We start from the raw sequence: 18317 nt of genomic DNA on the forward strand, positions 1-18317 counted from the left end.
CTTTAAGGCGAGATCTTTCAGGGAGGCTGATTGTAGCGTTTCGAACCTGTCTGACATAAGGAATCTTAGTACCACGTCTAAATTCCAACCAGGTGTAACCAAACGACGCTCCTTCGTGGTCTCAAAAGACTTAAGGAGGTCCTGTAGATCTTTATGTTGGAAAGATCTAAGCCTCTGTGACGGAAGACTGATGCCAACATGCTTCTGTAACCCTTGATAGTGGGAGCTGAAAGAGATCGTTCTTTCCTCAGAAATAAGAGGAAGTCAGCTATTTGAGTTACAGGGGTACTGGTCGAAGATACGGATACTGACTTGCACCAGTTTCGGAAGATTTCCCACTTCGATTGGTAGACTCTAAGGGTGGATGTTCTCCTTGCTCTAGCAATCGCTCTGGCTGCCTCCTTCGAAAAGTCTCTAGCTCTCGAGAGTCTTTCGAAAGTCTGAAGGCAGTCAGACGAAGAGCGTGGAGGCCTTGGTGTACCTTCTTTACGCGTGGCTGACGTAGAAGGTCCACCCTTAGGGGAAGTGTTCTGGGAACGTCTACTAGCCATTGAAGTACCTCGGTGAACCATTCTCTCGCGGGCCAGAGGGAAGCAACTAGCGTCAACCTTGTCCCTTCATGAGAGGCGAACTTCTGCAGTACCTTGTTGACAATCTTGAACGGAGGGAATGCATATAGATCTAGATGTGACCAATCTAGTAGAAAGGCATCTATATGAACTGCTGCTGGGTCCGGGATTGGTGAGCAAAATATTGGGAGCCTCTTGGTCATCGAGGTTGCGAAGAGATCTATGGTTGGCTGGCCCCAGGTGGCCCAAAGTCTCTTGCATACATCCTTGTGGAGGGTCCATTCTGTTGGAATTATTTGTCCCTTCCGACTGAGACAATCTGCCATGACATTCAAGTTGCCTTGGATGAACCTCGTTACTAGTGATATGTCTAGACCTTTTGACCAGGTGAGGAGGTCCCTTGCGATCTCGTACAACGTCAGAGAGTAGGTCCCTCCTTGCTTGGAGATGTACGCCAAAGCCGTGGTGTTGTCCGAGTTCACCTCCACCACTTTGCCTTGAAGGAGAGACCTGAAGCTTTTCCAGGTCAGACGTACTGCCAGAAGCTCCTTGCAGTTGAAATGCATTGTCCTTTGACTCGAGTTCCATAATCCCGAGCATTCCCGACCGTCTAATGTCGCACCCCAGCCTACGTCCGATGCGTCCGAGAAGAGAACGTGGTTGGGAGTCTGAACAGTTAGGGGAAGACCCGCTCTAAGGTTGATATAGTCCTTTCACCAAGTCAGACAAGACTTTATCTTTCCGGAAACCGGGATCGAGACCGCTTCTAGCGTCTTGTCCTTTTTCCAGTGAAAAGCTAGATGGTATAGAAGAGGACGGAGGTGTAGTCTTCCTAGTGACACAAATTGATCCACGGATGACAGTCCCTACCAGACTCATCCACAGCCTGACTGAGCAGCGTTCCTTCTTCAGCATCTTCTGGATGGATAGCAGGGCTGGGGGCTGATCGTCTTGTTCAGCAACGTCCTCATCAGAGGGTTCCTCATCCGAAACTGATGAGGAAACGGCAACGGAGTGGGCAACGTCTGACTCGCTGAATCCGGTCGCACTGGTGGATGCGTGACGGAGCCGGACGCAATATCATGGAACTGCTGCACAGTCTGTGAACTGTCAACAACCATGGGTGCGCGAGGAAGTACAGCGTCAACCCGAAACTGTCTAGACCGTCTGGGTTGTGCAGTCAACACCATACCGGGTTGCTGAGGTTGACGCACTGCGTCACAACAAGTCACCTCTGCTGGTTGTTGAACGTCCTGAACGTCAACAACCACCTCCGCGCGTCGCTTAACGTCAACGTGCGACTGGCAACCCACACTGGGTCGCATCGGTGGAGGAACCACATCAACTGGCAGACGCGAGTAGGTTACCTCAGCGTCAACAGGGCGCACAACCGACCGATTGGAAGGTTGTTGGCCAGAAGGAGGAACCACCTAAACTGGCAGACGCGAGTAGGTTACCTCAGCGTCAACAGGGCGCACAACCGACCGGTTGGAAGGTTGTTGGCCAGTAGGAGGAACCACCTCAACTGGCAGACGCGAGTAGGTTACCTCAGCGTCAACAGGGCGCACAACCTACCGGTTGGAAGGTTGTTGGCCCGAAGGTTCTTCTCCGCATTTAAGTCCTCTATCAAGGACGCAAGCTTGGACTGCATGGCTTGCAGCAAAGCCCATTTAGGGTCTACGGGAGCAGGTGTGGCAACAGACGGGGTTAGCGACTGAGGCGGAACCGTTTACCATCCCTGAAAGCCTTGTTATGTGTGACATAATAGTACAGCAAAACTTCAAAGGCTTGACAAAAGCTGAGAAGTTGACCTGTAAACAACTTGGAGCGTCTCCTGGCTAGGTGCAAAGGCGAGTCTACCAGAATTGAGAAGTCTATCTGGGCAGAGGCATGAACTCCCAAGCCGAGAACTTCTCTCGTGTCATATCAGACTCTCGCTCTATAAGCCAGTTTAAAAGAAGGGAAATCAAAGGCTGTATCCCTAAAAAACTCCTCCTGGTGCAAAAACCAGTTGCCTAGCCAACGTAACGCTCTCTAGGAGAGCGAGAGAGCACTAGCTTAAAAACAACGGCTTCGAAGTAGCTAGGCCTAGTGTAAGATCTGACGTTTAGGCGAACGAGGAGCAGCAGTTACAAGATCCGGACGAAGATCCTTAAAAAAAAATCATCATGATTTAATTAAAGTCCATAGGAGGCTAAGCAGCTTAAGGCTCCTCTCCATCTGACAGAGTCCTCAAGGGAATATCAGTAGGAGGGAGAACAACAACTTCCTCATCCACAGGAACCTTGTCCGATAAAAGCTAGGTTACCTCAGTGAGTCTCTCACTGGTGCATAAGTAGCAGACCAGAAGGCAACGTCATGTAACTGCTTGACAGTGTCAACAACTGAACTGTCAACCACAACAGGTGTGTGAGAACGTACAGTGTCCACTCGAGACTGCTTTGACTGTCTGGACTGAGCAGTCAAAACAACTCTAGAATGCGGAAGTTGACGCACCGCGTCAAAACAAAACAACTTAGACTGTTGTTGTACCTCGCGAACGTCAACGGAAGATTCCGTGCGTCGCTGAACGTCAACATGCGGCTGGCAGGGTACACTGGAACGAATGGGTGGCGGGACTCTCTTGGAGTGCGGGAGAAGGTCGCCTCAGCGTCCACAGGACGCACAACCGTGGTTGGTTGTAGGCTAGAGGTTGGTGCAGCGTCAACCTTCTCCGCACGAAAGTCCTGCATCAATGACGTTAACTGAGACTGCATGGTCTGCAGCAAAGACCACTAGGGTCTACAGGAGCAGGTGCGGCAACAGACGGTGTGACTGCCTGATGCGGTACCGCTTCGCCTCTCTTAGGAGGTGAGCAGTCATCGGAAGACTGCAGCAAGTCCGAACTGACCCAGTGGCTACAACTGGGCCGTTGGACTTGCGCGGAAAGGGCCGACTTGCGCTTAATAAGCCGCGAGACCTTGGTCCATGGTTTCTTACGAGAAACCTCTTCCGCAGACGAGGAATAAATGGGCTCTCTCGTCTTAGAGTGGGTGGGGCGATCTTGGGTAGATACGCCCGAAACCACAGAGGGAAAACGTCTGTTCGTTGATCAAGGCCTCTCGAACCCATAAGTCGTTCGACATTACTTCTCCCCTGGGCTTGGGAGCTTGCAAGAGGTCCCGGACTAGGTGAACGACAGGCACGAACAGACGAACCCTCGGACGCAACACTGTAACACTTTGCGCATATCACTTTATCGATTTTCTGTTTTGCACTTATTTCACTGAAATCGAAACTTTTACTGATTTCTACCTGAAACACGCAATTCTACCCTTCTAGTAATTGCGAAATCAGTCGTATAATGCAACCTCATTAATACCAGCAAAAAACAGAAAACATATTTTATGATAAAAAAAATCAGTGGCTGGGAAAGAGACTAAACACTAGTTCATATAACTACGTTTTCAATCTCTCACCGCACATAGCCTGGGGACGAGAATAAAAAACTAAAAACGTTTTATCCTTCCTCCCCGTACAGCGACTAGGGACGAGAGCAACTCGAGAAAAACGTTACCCGCTTGAACGGAACGTTTCCTCCTCTCTCTCCCTCCGTCTCTATCTCTCTCTCTCTCTTTCTCTCTTGATTTCGCACCTAAGAGAAGAGCCCAATTATATATCGTCAAAAAAAACATGTTATTTGACTAAAGGAAAAAACTGAAAGGTTTTCCAAATAAAAAGTTCCTTTAATTTAGAATTTAAAACATTTAAGCTAAGAAGAATGAACAAAACGTCAGAATCGATTTACTCTTACTGCAAAGTGAAACCGTGATACACTCTCTCTCTATCGTAACGATAGAGCGCATGTTGAACGTCCTGAACGTCAACAACTGCGTAGTTTAAAAAACTAAACGTTAGTTCCTCTTTGAAAACAGTACGAAGACTATCAAAGAAATTCTTTCATAAAACATTAAATTTTAAAAAGTTTTAAAATCTTTAAAGGCTAAATACGATATAACGGGCTCAACGTTGATTAACTTCGGTTCCAAGTAAGGACCGCCTACTATCAGGAGAGGTCGCATATAAACAAAACATAAAAATTTATTTTTATATGTTTATAATAATTGGAAAATTAATCGAAGAGGCCTAATAAAGGCGGAGAGATATCTATATAGATCTACTGTAGTAACGTGTTAAGCAAAATTACTAAAAACCTAAACACACTTCCGTCTAAGGGAAGGGTCGGCCATTTAAAAGTGAAAGAGAGTCCATACTCTCCTTGTCACCATAATTAAATCTATCCAAAACGAGTTCAAGTTTTGAGATGAAGATAAAACACCTGCATAGCGAAAGCTCAAAACTAGAAATGTGTACTTCACCAAAATATGTGAAAACCAATCCAGTAAGCAATAGCGAATTTAGTAGGTCTTGCCGGTGGCACGACAGAGAGAAAATTGGTTCTGTGTTTACAGTGAGTACTGAGTACCTGCTCGACAGATGGCGCTGTTGATGTACACCCCCTACCTGCATAGCGATCGCTGGCGTATTTTGAACGTAGAGTTTTTCTGTCGGGCAGCAGAGCTGCAGCTGATATAATCACTGGCTAAGTTTAATATTGAAAATTGGAAATTCAAAGGATGTCCTGATAACCTGGCCGGATCCAATCGACCAACTTCAGAGGACAATTTTCCTCAGATATGAAAGAAGATAGGAAAGAGCAGATGACCAATCTAAGGCTGCAGCTAAGGTTGTAGAGGGAATATCCCATAGCCAACATACAGCCAGTTCTAGAAGGACTCAAGCTGACAAGACCGGAAGCAGAGACAGATGGCGACACTTCTGCCAAGATAGGCTAACCAAGCAAGGGAGTCGAGACTCCGCATCAAGAGGAACATAGTACAGGATGGGAAACTGCAGACACAGAACAGGCAACAGCCGAGGTGATAGAGGAGAACCCCAAGGGGTACCAACTCTTCACCTAGATAGGGTTAGGCCATAGGGAGAACTGTGCAGGAAAGCCTAGCCTGCCTAGCAGGTGAGGGAAAACCTCAATAGCTAGGGTAAGATGACTAGACAAGAGGAACGCTAGTTCCCAGTCCAGTCAGGTTATGGCCTAACCAGGAAGGGGAAGGGGCAGAGAAAACACCCAAGGGTGGTCTCTAAGGTGGCAGAGAGATTTAGTCCTGGGAAAGAAAAAATTTTGCCCACCTAGGGCCATGATAGATAGTCTATAAACTATTCTGTCCAAGCATGGCGACAAGGAGTGCTTCCGCCCCCATGGGACTAAACAGGGATGGGAATAAAGTTCCACAGAAGGTAGAAACAGTAGCAGACACAAGAGGATAGTAAAAGGGTGGTGATGGGAGACTCAGAAATTGGTAAGGCAGCATGACAGGAAGGCCTAACTGCCACATTAGAACAGGAATAGTGTTCTAAGCGGTCTGCAGTGATAGGCGCAGAGGACAAGTCCTCACAACCAACCATAGTCTACCAAAAACCAAGAGAAGCCTAAAAATGGGTAAGGCGGCACAAGGGGGTCTACGTGTCAGGATTATTATTATTATTATTACTTACTAAGCTACAACCCTAGTTGGAAAAGCAGTATGCTATAAGCCCAGGGGCTCCAACAGGGAAAATAGCTCAGTGCGGAAAGGAAAAAAGGAAAATAAAATATTCTAAGAAGAGTAACAACAATAAATATCTCCTATATAAACTATAAAAACTTTAACAAAACAAGAGGAAGAGAAATAAGATAGGAGAGTGTGCTCGAGTGTACCCTCAAGCAAGAGAACTCTAACCCAAGACAGTGAAAGGCCATGGTACAGAGGCTATGGCACTACCCAAGACTAGAGAACAGTGGTTTGATTTTGGAGTGTCCTTCTCCTAGAAGAGCTGCTTACCATAGCTAAAGAGTCTCTTCTACCCTTACCAAGAGGAAAGTGGCACTGAACAATTACAGTGCAGTAACCCCTTGGGTGATGAAGAATTGTTTGGTAATCTGTGTTGTCAGGTGTATGAGGATAGAGGAGAATATGTAAAGAATATGCCAGACTATTCAGTGTGTATGTAGGCAAAGGGAAAATGAACCGTAACCAGAGAGGAGGATCCAATGTAGTACTGTCTGGCCAGTCAAAAGACCCCATAACTCTCTAGCGGTAGTATCTCAACGGGTGGCTGGTGCCCTGGCCAACCTACTACCTGAAAACGGGGTAATGCGTTCCGATAGGTAAAAAAGAAGTAGACAGAGGGAACAAGTTCCCAAGACCTGTGCCACCTCGCAAAACATATAAGCTAGGTGAAGGAGAGGTTTCCCCCATTGGTGCGATGGGGGAAAGTCTCTCTTCACGTAATTCCCTTGGGGACGGGAAATCTTCGTCCGAAAGGGAAGGAGAGGCAGTTTGAGGAAAAGAAGGAACCTACCTCTAAGGTCTGCGTGGAGTCAATTTCGCCCTTGGGGAAGTGACCGCGTCTGGAACTCCTCTTTTTCTCTTCAAAGGGGTCAAAGAAGCCATGGTTCTGTGTCCCAATTCAGAGAAGACAGGCTTGAAAGCCTGCGTTACGGCTCTGATCAGTGCACCGAACCAGGGCTGTTGGCTGACAGACGTGCTGTCAGACATACCCCTTGAAGGGACAGGGATTGAAGGATCCCTGGGAGGAGTCCCCATCATTAGTGGGTTCGCCTGTGGTGGCTTTGGGATCCTGGACCCCTATGGATGTTTCCCTTATCCCACAATGCGCAGTGGTATGCGCTTGCGGGGAGGAGAATGAGGCGATGGCGACCTTGCCATGCGTAGTTCAGTAGTCTCGCGCGGGACGATATTGACGCTCGCGCGCGGGAGACTGTTGGCGCGTGGTAGAGAGTTAGGCCGCATCTATACCAGTCGTAGGGCGCGCACGCGCAGGAGAAAGATCCCTAGCGCGCAGTTGAATCATGTGGGGCGCGCGTGAGAATGTTGGCGCGCATCCTTTGAAGAGGATGGGCGAGCGTGCGCAAGGTGTGCGAAGGCTGGCGAGATGGTACTGGTTGGCGCGTGGTTGATGCCAGCATTGCTGACTTCCCAGAAGTACTACTTTCAGTAGATTGTTGGCGCGCAGGAGAGTTGGATGTTGGGCACGTATGCGCGCGGGCAGGAGACCGATGGCGCGCGGGAGAGCTGGCGCGCGGGAGAGAGCTGGTGCGCAGGAGGTTGATGGTGCGCAGGTGAGTGTTGGCACGCAGAAAAATGTTAGCGCGTAAGTGCAGGGCCCGCAGGAGAACGTGGGCGCATATGTGCATGAGGACGCGCATAGCGCGTGATGGAGCTATGCTCCTGTTGGAGCGTACGTGCATACGCCCTTGATGCCCTTTGTTAGGGTTCAGTGATGGGGCCTCACGAGCTACTAAGGAGCGTTCGTCAGGTCTCGTTGGCACGTAGCGCGTATGTGGTTGGCGCGCAATAGTGTGCTTTGGTAGAGCCTTGTTAGGCCCATGTAGAAACGGTGACAGCAGGTCGCCAGGTTTGTCAGATGAAAGGTCGACGTGTCCTTTAAAAGGACGACCTTCCACCTAAGGAGATCGCGCACGATCTGCAGAAAGGTCCAGGACCAGTGATGGATGATTGGTCTCAAGGCTCCTCTGCGGTGGACTGCATCGAAGATGTTGAACCAAAGAGGTGCCTCCTCACCGCAGGTGAAGGAAGGCCTCTATGGCGAAGAGGAAGGCGAGTCTTCCGACGAATGCGCCCTCTAGGGGCCATTGGGAGCAAGCTGACCTTCTGCAGTCCTCCAAAAAGGAGTCTCTGTAAGTGAACTCCCCCGAGGGGTAGAAACACTAGCAGGAGAGACTGACGATGGACTTAGTTTCTCCCTTGTAGGTTGAACAGGAACGGGAGAAACTAAGCCGTCAGCTACCGTAGAGTTTGGAGAGGTAGAGGTGATGGGTGATACCGCATTGGATACCTCTGACACCACAACGTCGACAAGAGACAGAGGATCAACCTCTGACGGTGACGACGATTGCTTGGCAGTGGCACCCAATCGGATGTAGTTAAGCAAAACCTCCTTGTAGGGTGAACCCGTAAGCCTAAAGGAGGACCAAAGCTGGAAAAGGGAGGTTAATGACATATCCTCCCCCGGGGGGAGAGATTGAGCTGCTTCGCTAGGGGAAGCAACGTCATCTATCGAGTCCCGAGGTTGGTAAACAATACTGTACATCGGTCTATGCTACCACTCGACGGTCTCTCGAAAGAGACCGACCGAGTGGGAGCTTCGAAAGAGGTTTGGGCAACGGAAGAAGAGGCCTTGTGTTTTTCTCCTTTCGAAGCAATCTTCGAAGGAGAAATATCCCGTTTGAACTTCTTCTTCTGTCGTCGTGAATACCTCTCCCACTGGGAGATAGACCACTCCCTACACTCACCACACTTGTTGTTGCTATCACACCGTTGGCCCTTACAATAAGGACAAAGGGCGTGAGGATCAGTCTCGACCGCCAACATGAATGTTCCACAGAGGCGGTCGGGAAACCCAGGGCAGGTGCGCATGATCACAGAGGCCAACTTCAGATATACAGAACTAGAAAAAGAAAAGACAAAAGCAATTAAATGGCTGCCAAATGACGGCGAGGATGAGAGCGGACATGTCCGACCACCATCCGAGCCAAGAGCAAAGTGAGCTCAAGCATAGGTGTGTGAGGGGGGGGTAGCAAGCTACCCTCCCCTACCCCCGCTAGCTAGCGGTGTGGGTAGTAAACCCTCGTTAAAATTAATGGCTCGTCAGGATGCCTGAAAACTTTAAATCAATCAATCAATCGTCATTTCAGCTACGCCGAAAGTAATACCCGCTATTAAATAGCGTGGTTTGTATTCCAGTTACGGAACAAACAAATTATCTATGAATTTGTCTTTTGTTCCATAACTGGAATACTGTACTGTACAAACCTACGCTACTTATTAGGGGTGACTCACCCATTAGAAGGGTGGACGTCCCTGGGAAACTGGCATTTGACTTTACCCGGAGGCTCCTTATTTTAAATAGGTTTGTACCAAATAATAAGGAGTCCTTGCACATCGCTGAACTTTGCTACGCAAGGTCCGCAGTCTGCAAAAGCTGTGTGTCGAGATGTTTAGAAGTGTGACTGTCCAGGTAAAAGTTATTCTGAGTCTTTGTAAGAAAAACCGTTGTAACCAGGACTTCTCCAATACCACCTCACCATGGTATGGGGACGCAACAGTATTAGCTTAATACTAGGTACACATGGAAGCATGATTTACCTGCAGTGGTTTGAGGTCACCTTGTGCTGGTGTTTTGCACGGCGAAAACAAGCTGGAGAGCGCTGATACGCTGGAGAGCGTTAAAGCACCGGAGAGTGCTGACGCACTAGAGTGTGTTAGCGTGCTAGAAAGTGCTGACGTGATGTTGGAGAGCGCTGGTGCCCAGCCGAAGGTCTAGAATGGTGAGAAGGCAGGAGCATTCTCAAGGGCGAGAGATGTTTTGCAACATTATGTAACAGGAATGTTGAAGGCAGGTCAGGAACAGGGATGTGCCATTTGGAAGGGCGAATATCCACCGTGGGATATCGCGAGTGATCCACAGAAGAGGTCAAGACCGAAGTCCGAGGACTAGCGGCCCCATCGTCTGGAGAAGGTCCAGGAAAGGACGAAGGTCGAGGGCCAGAAGACAATGGAAGAGGAGGCTCCTCTGCGGGGGAAAACTGTGAAGACGAGGTTGAAGAGTCGAAGAGGAGCCTTTTCACTGATGGCGAAGTGGAGGGCAAGCTCTGCGAGATTGCTGATGCCATCTGTAGGCCAATGGATTAGCAAGCTGACCTTTAGAAGCAGAAGTCCACAGAGGAGTCTCTATGAGTGAACTCCTCCTCCGAGAAGAAACACTCGCAGGAGAGAGACAAGAGACTTAGCCCCCCCCTTCAAATGATGATTGGGAACGGGGAAGCGCAGTCAGCAGCAACAGCTGAATAGTCTGAAAAGGCAGGGGCATTGGCAGCAGCAGCAGAAGACACCGAAGCGATAGGGGCGTCGGCAGCAGAAGATGCCGAAGAGGCAGGGGGCGTCGGTAGCAGTAGCAGAAGACGCCTCAGACACTACTACGTCGACAAATGACAGAGGATCCACCTCCAAAGTTGACGAAGGCTGCACACAAGCACCACTGATGATGAGCTGCAGCAAGAAGTCTTTGGAGGGCAGAACCAGAAGCCCCAAGGACGACCACACCTGAACAAAAGGAATTAAGAGACGTGGGGCTGCTTCGCTAAGGGAAGCTGTTAAAATTTGATTTTTGGTTATGTGTGATATTTCTCTTCATTTAATTCATAGTCTAATATTTTCTATCTACCTTCGTGAATCGAATAACAAAATTACCTTTATACTCGTTGCGTTTTAATGTCCAACCGAGGTTACAAGGTACGGGTGACAGAAACTCAATTTGGACATCACGTCAATGGGCTGAGGTATCTACAGTATGAGTTTGCTGAATCTGTATCAGCTTTGAAATGACAATGTTTCGACCTATCAAAACATTTTTCATCTCTTTCCATTAGTGTTTTGAGCTAGCAGCTTTGTAAACACTTCTAAGATTGGGTCATTTGAGTAAATCAGTTCTAAAAAGACACTTTGTATAACAATCATTCATCACTTAATGGATAAAAGCACCTAAAGAGTGCACGAACTCAGATTTACATTAGTCTACAAAAGTTAAAAGAATAGCAAACGAATACCAAATTCTATTAAAAAAAACTATCGAAAGATAACTATAGCAATTTATTAGATGTAAAACTCTTCAAATTCTATCAATATTTTGAGGATATATAGGACAATTTAATAAAATGATGACTAGAAATATATTTTACTGTTTAAAAAATTACATGAGATAAAGTCTAACATCAGATTTAATGGCGATTTATAATTACAACAAAAAAAAAGAAAAAAAGAAAAAAAGAAAAAAAATTAAATAAATTAGAAGCTCCAGGGAGATTATTATTATTATTATTATTATTATTATTATTATTACTTGCTAAGCTACAGCCCTAGTTGGAAAAGCAGAATGCTATAAGCCAAGGAACTCCATCAGGGAAAATAGCCCAGTGAGGAAAGGAAACAAGGAAAAATAAAATTTTCAAGAAGAGTAACAGCAAAATAAATAATTCCTATATTAACTATAAAAACTTTAACAAAACAATAGGAAGAGAAACAAGACAGAACAGCGTGCTTGGGTGTACCCTCAAGCAAGAGAACTCTAACCCAAAACAGTAGAAGACCATGGTACAGAGGCTATGGCACTACCCAAGACTAAAGAACAATGGTTTGATTTTGGAGTGTCCTTCACCTTGAAGAGCTGCTTACCATAGCTAAAGAATCTCTTCTATCCTTAACAAGAAGAAAGTGGCCAATGAACAATTACAGTGCAGGTGAAGAAGAATTGTTTGGTAATCACAGTGTTGTCAAGGGTATGAGGACAAAGGAGAATAAGTAAAGAATAGGCCAGACTATTGGTTGTGTGTGTGTATAGGCAAAGGGAAAATGAACCGTATCCAGAGACATGGATCTAATATAGTACTGTATAGCCAGTCAAAGGACCCAATAACTCTCTAGGCACAAGCGACCCGTTGAGATACTACCGCTAGAGTGTTATGGGGTCTTTTGATTGGCCACACAATACTACATTGGATCCTTCTCTCTGGTTACGGTTCATTTTCCCTTTGCCTGCACACACACTGAATAGTCTGGCTTATTCTATACATATTCTCCTCTGTCCTCTGTCCTCATTACCAAATAATTCTTCTTCACCAACGGGGTTACTGCACTAATTGTTCAGTGGCCACTTTCCTCTTCGTAAGGGTAGAAAAGACTCTTTAAGTGTGGTAAGCAGCTCTTCTAGGAGAAGGAAGGACACTCCAAAATCAAACCATTGTTCTCTAGTCTGGGTAGCAACATAACCTCTGTACCATGGTCTTCCACTGTCTTGGGTTAGCGTTCTCTTACTTGAGGGTACACTCGGGCTCACTCTTCTATATTATTTCTCTTCCTATTGTTTTGTTAAGTCTTTATAGTTTATATAAGAGATATTTATCTTAACATTGTTATTCTTCCTGAAATATCTTATTTTACTTTTTTCCTTTCCTCACTGGGATATTTTTCCTGTTGGAGCCCCTGGGCTTATAGCATCCTGCTTTTCCAACTAGGGTTGCAGCTTAGCAAGTAATAATAATAATAATAGTGGTAGTTCATCTGATAGTTTATTATTATTATTGTTGTTGTTATTATGGTATTATTGCAGCCTTCGCGTGTATAGAGAATGGATACCAACTAACCTAAACTTTCCCACCTAACCTAACCTACATTTCGTGTCCTTACCTAACGGGGGCTAACACCCACTCTGACTCCCTTTACACTACATATTCTTAGTCGGCCGTCGTCATACACACAGGTGGCCGCTATCATAATACACCTCTAAAGTTTTATTATAAGAGCTTACTATAAATAAAATTTTTACTATATTTCAAACTAACCTGTAAAATTCAACCGATTGCAGGGCACAAATTTAAAGTTCATGGTCACCGACTCACTGACATCGAGAGTAATGTAAACACTGTACTGCGATTGCGTACAAATCATATTAAACTGTTAATCTCTTAGAGTTTTTTCGTAAAATATTATTAGGATAAATTCTAAATTATACTCTATATATGTGAATATTCTTTATTCATAATTGTCGGAGTAAGATAGTAAATTGTTTCAACATTTTATTTATTATAGTCGCAAAATGACTGCCTTTCATAGATCTACAGCAATTAGAAGTACACTGTATATACTGTATATTCCGTTCACTAATAATAAGTATATGTATATATTTTTTTTTTCAAAGTAACACTTTACACCGTCTCATGAATGTCTGTTAATGGTATTTTACTACATGTATTTTTCCCTACACTAAAAATACTGTTGGTGCGTAAATAATGTAGTGTAGGTCTATTCCTTTTTTTAAAGTTCTTTCCATTATATATACAGTATATATATATATATATATATATATATATATATATATATATATATATATATATATATATATATATATATATATATATATATATATATATATATATATATATATATATATATATATATATATATATATATAATATCAATAACAGTATGGGTTGGTAAAGGTAATATAATGACGTAACATCAAAGCTAAATAATCTGTGGTTAGACGTTGTCAACATTTTGTAATTTGTCGCAAGGAGCAACGGAAATGTTTATCTATGAGGTTGATATAGATCCTAAAGTCAGAGAGAATAATTTTACTAAATATTTTGATAAATCATAATAAATACATCCTGTTGTAGGCCTACTAATAATTGGTCTTACTGATTTCCTGGTTTATGGGTTTTGATTAAAGGTTAAAGGTGTCTGGTTTCAATTCTAGTTTCATAAAAATAAATACTCACCAGAACATCAGTAGAGAAAGGACCCCCCCCATGTGGTGCCCAACCACAGCAGTGGCCTACCCAGTAATCACCTTATAACTCACGGCCCTAGGCTGGGATCGCTGCCATGCGAATGCTGGGCGAACATGTTACTATTGATGGTCCAGTAGAAGTAAAAGAATCAATTAAGGGGTTTTCTTGCTTTGAAGTAGATTTTAAGTTCTTGTGAAAACCTTTGATGACATCATATAGGGGATTAACTCTTAATTTCAAGTAGGTGGAAACTGTGAAGAATTTTCTTCACTCTTCTTCTTTTAATCGTATTTTTAGATCTCTTCTACTAATACTATAGCTACCCCTTAACCATCTCTCCTACATCTAGTTTTCTTTAACGAAATATAGCGAGGACTAATCTAAACTTATTGACAGTGGCGCACGTCATGCTCGTGACGTCACAGCGTAGATACGCACGTTAGAGGGCCGTAACCACGGCGTATGTTGGTTCTTTCCTTAAACTACATGGGTCGAGATTAAATTCCTAAACTGCACATTTTATATAAATTCCAATACTGCTGAATTAATGCATCTTATATTTCTCAATACCAATTAAGGTTTGTTAATTTTAAGATGTATGCCCATTGCACCAGTCCATTGCTAATTAATCATTTTAAATATTAATTTTTAGCAAGCCAGAATAGGTAGGATTATTGTATATATAACCTCCCTCAGAGCAGCAAGATTTATCTGAGTATTTAGCACAAAATCCTGCCTCCTCTGCACTCCTTTCAACAATATATTGCCCTGTCCTTAAGTCCCGATATGGCAACCCCAATGGATTACCGTGCGCATCATGACCGTCACTTGTTTGGCAAGGTGAAGCCAGGTGATCTCCTCGACCTCTGTGTCGGCCCATTCTACGAGAAGTTGCCCTGGCTAGCTGACCTGCCTGGTCATTGAACCCATGTACTTCTGGCTCACCCCCCCCCCTCTCTCCCAAAACTCGACTCACAAAAGGTTGCTGCCGGTCGGAGAGATTGAGAAGAAGAGGACCCTGGTGTACCTAGTTGCAGCCACAGTGAGAATTCTTGGGGTGAGCCAGGCAAGAGTGCAGCGTGCCCATTAGTGCAACAACCAGGTCAACAGCTATCAAGGGCATAGGACTAATCTTAAAGGAGTGCAGGTACTACAACAATGGCCATTTAGTTTTCCCCCATTTTTTATTAGCTTAGACTAATTTTAACTTTATAGGGAACCTGGCTAATTACAATATTCGGACTGTGTGCGGTGGGATTGTGTGTAAATATTTTTTCGTTATCATTTCTGGTTTGAGACTAGCATAGTCTCTGGGTCACGTGGGCCACGTGCCAGACCCCATTATGATTTTTGATTGTTGCAGACCACGTGTCTAACCCATCATTTTCATTATTTGAATTGCATTTCTTTTGATACCATTTTTTGCCTTTGTTAAGATGTCCGTTTCTTTGATGTAAATTTGTGAAATAAATCAATATTAGGTTAATTAAACCTCCTTAGTATTTTTGCTCCCTCATTTATTTTAATGTATGAAATGAATAGTTGATCACGGGACAAAATACCCCATATTTAAAGAATAAGTCTATAGGTGGTAACAGCGAGGTACTTTGCATTAATATATTTGCTTCGAAGGTAAAGATCCTTATCTTTAAACTTTTAAACTACTTTACATCACTGCTCCCATTTTGGATTTTGTCTACCTTACATTAACGTAAGATAACTGTCCAGCATCTCATTGGGGTAGCTGGGACGGAGCCGGAACAGAGCCTGAGAATGAGATGACTATAGACCTGACAAAGCTAGAGTAGGCCATAAATTATTGTTAATCCTACGTGTGGAGTGCTTCGGCCTCTGGACAGTAAAATTTCCCCCTTTTGTATTTAGAGTGATGGTTAGTGAATTGTGACAGTAAAGTATTAGCAGGGTGTTTGTGCCCCGAGAGTAAGTGCTCATATCCTCCCCTGTTGAACTTTATGTAACTGTTATAAGGAGACTTTCCCGGACTAAGTTCCCACTCAGAACATAACCATTAAAAAATTCTCCACAGAAACATCTGAGAGAAGTAATTACACTTTTTTTTCTGAAATATGTGGTTTTGTTCATCATAACTAATATATTAGCATTAACTGCTTTCGTTATATGCAAGTCACTGTCATTTTTAATAATTCTAAGGGTGTTAAAAACGTTGAAGGGAGTACAGGGGTTCGCAGAACCCATAGCGTAATATATTAGCAGATTTCTATGCATAATGGACGCCATGCAAAACTTTTGCCTTGTGTTCCCCTTCCTATCTTGTCTTATAGGGCTTTGAAAACTCTTATGGTGAAAGTCCGATCTACCAGACTCCAACTACAATGTCATCATTGTTTAGAGGAACATGTATTTCCTTAAATTTGTTTACTCTCAGCTCAACTGAGAAATGAGGTAGAATATCCATTTATCGATTTTAGTGTCCATTCCCTGATAAAACTGGAAACTATAGGAAGAGAAGAACAATTACATTTCAAGACTGTACGAAAGGCGAGACATAATTTCATACGAGATTCTCTTGACTCCCAGCTTAGAAATTACGGATTTTGAGTGTCCATCGGGTATGTTCCAGTGAGAACAACAGTTTTGTAGGTCGTGGGTTGTAGAAAAGTAAAAAATGTCGTTCATTTGGCAATGCTGTAAATTGCTAGTGAATTGTAGCTGCAATTGTAGAAAACTTTCTGCTTAAATGGTCTTGTTTGTAGGCGCTATTGATTTTATTTTAATTTTTTATCAATTTTGTATGTAATAAAGTAACAAAATTTCAACTTATGCAAAGCCTATTATAAAAAATTGCATAAATATATTCAAAATTTAGTATTTTATAGCATTTCCATCCAACGTCGCGTAGGGAACCCCAGGTCGATTTCTTAGAAAAATATTTGATAAAAATAGCTAGATGCTCCGACCTTTGTACTTGAAAACTCCAGACAAACACTGAAATTTAACCAAGGCATTGCTTAGCTAAGCTAAGCATAAAATTACCAAAGCATTGCGATATCATTATGCGTTATATTTGAATGAGGCCATTTTTTAAATTTTTCTTAAAGGTATGACCCCAACTTAACAGCTTAGGAAGTAGATAAGTTTCATGTGGCTTGCTAGAACAAGCTGTGACTCCTTGTCATGCTGCCAAATGTGGACATTTCAATTCAGTAAACACCAAGGTCTCTCTCTCTCTCTCTCTCTCTCTCTCTCTCTCTCTCTCTCTCTCTCTCTCTCTCTCTCTCTCTCTCTCTCTCTCTCTCTCTCTCTCTATATATATATATATATATATATATATATATATATATATATATATATATACATACATACATACATACATACATACATACATACATATATATATACCTTGAAACCGCCTCAGTATGTTGGCGTAATCACCCGTAAAAGAGGTAAAAAAAATTGCTCAGATTATGGTTTGATCTCTATTTGCTTTTTATTATTCCCTTTTGGATAAACCCTCTCCACGAGATAACGTATCTTTTACTCGTTGGTAATATGCCTGAATGTCATCCTCTCCACCAAGAAGGTCGCAGCGGATATCAGTGTTCCCATCGACAATATATAAAACGAAGCCTGAAATAAATGGGTGAAGTTATTATATTTTATTTTAGTAAACATTCATAAGAAGCAGCCATATATATCAATATATGTATCATTATATATGTATATATATATATATATATATATATATATATATATATATATATATATATATATATATATATATATATGTGTGTGTGTGTGTGTGTGTGTGTGTGTGTGTGTGTGCATCAATTTGCATCAATTCCATATCCTGAATGTAGATCTGGGGTTGCTGAATCCCTTAATAGAGCTCTAGCTAAAATTAGTGCCGTGCAAATTATGGGGCATGAGATTGAATCCTAACAAAACTCAAAGTATGATGGTAAGTAGGTCAAGGACAGTGGTTTCTCAACATCCGGGTCTCAGCATTAATAATGTTTTTAACTCTGTAAGACTCTTTAAAAATTTTAGGTGTGATTCTCGACAGCAAATCTACTTTCGAGAAACACATTAGGTCTGTGTCTTCTTCAATTGCTCAAAAATTGGCTTATCAAGAAAATCTTTTAAGATTCTCGGTGATCAATCTATTCTGAAGAAGTGCTTTAATTCTTTCATTCTACCTTGTTTCGAGTATTGTTCTCCTATCTGGTCTTCAGCTGCTGATTCTCCTCTTAATTTGTTGGACAGGAACTTACAGTCTATTAAATTTCTTATTCCTGATCTAGACATTAATCTCTGGAACCGTCGTTCAGTTAGTTCGT

The 18317-nt window shown here is 43.4% G+C and overlaps 1 protein-coding gene and 1 long non-coding RNA gene across 2 annotated transcripts in view; both read right to left on the minus strand.

The window, feature by feature from the left end:
• LOC137650244 (uncharacterized) overlaps positions 1–13105 on the minus strand; it is a 473662-nt gene extending 460557 nt beyond the window's left edge. The window contains exon 1 of the long non-coding RNA XR_011045944.1: positions 13048–13105. This is a non-coding gene — a long non-coding RNA (uncharacterized lncRNA). The remainder of the gene's footprint in view (positions 1–13047) is intronic.
• Positions 13106–17514: 4409 nt separating this feature from the next.
• The window catches only part of LOC137649500 (glutamate receptor ionotropic, delta-2-like), a 20941-nt gene continuing 20138 nt past the window's right edge, over positions 17515–18317 (minus strand). The window contains exon 13 of the mRNA XM_068382484.1: positions 17515–17607. Within this exon, the coding sequence (XP_068238585.1) occupies positions 17515–17607 (93 nt within the window). The remainder of the gene's footprint in view (positions 17608–18317) is intronic.

This window comes from Palaemon carinicauda, chromosome 11, assembly GCF_036898095.1.
Source record: "Palaemon carinicauda isolate YSFRI2023 chromosome 11, ASM3689809v2, whole genome shotgun sequence".
Lineage (NCBI taxonomy): Eukaryota > Metazoa > Arthropoda > Malacostraca > Decapoda > Palaemonidae > Palaemon > Palaemon carinicauda.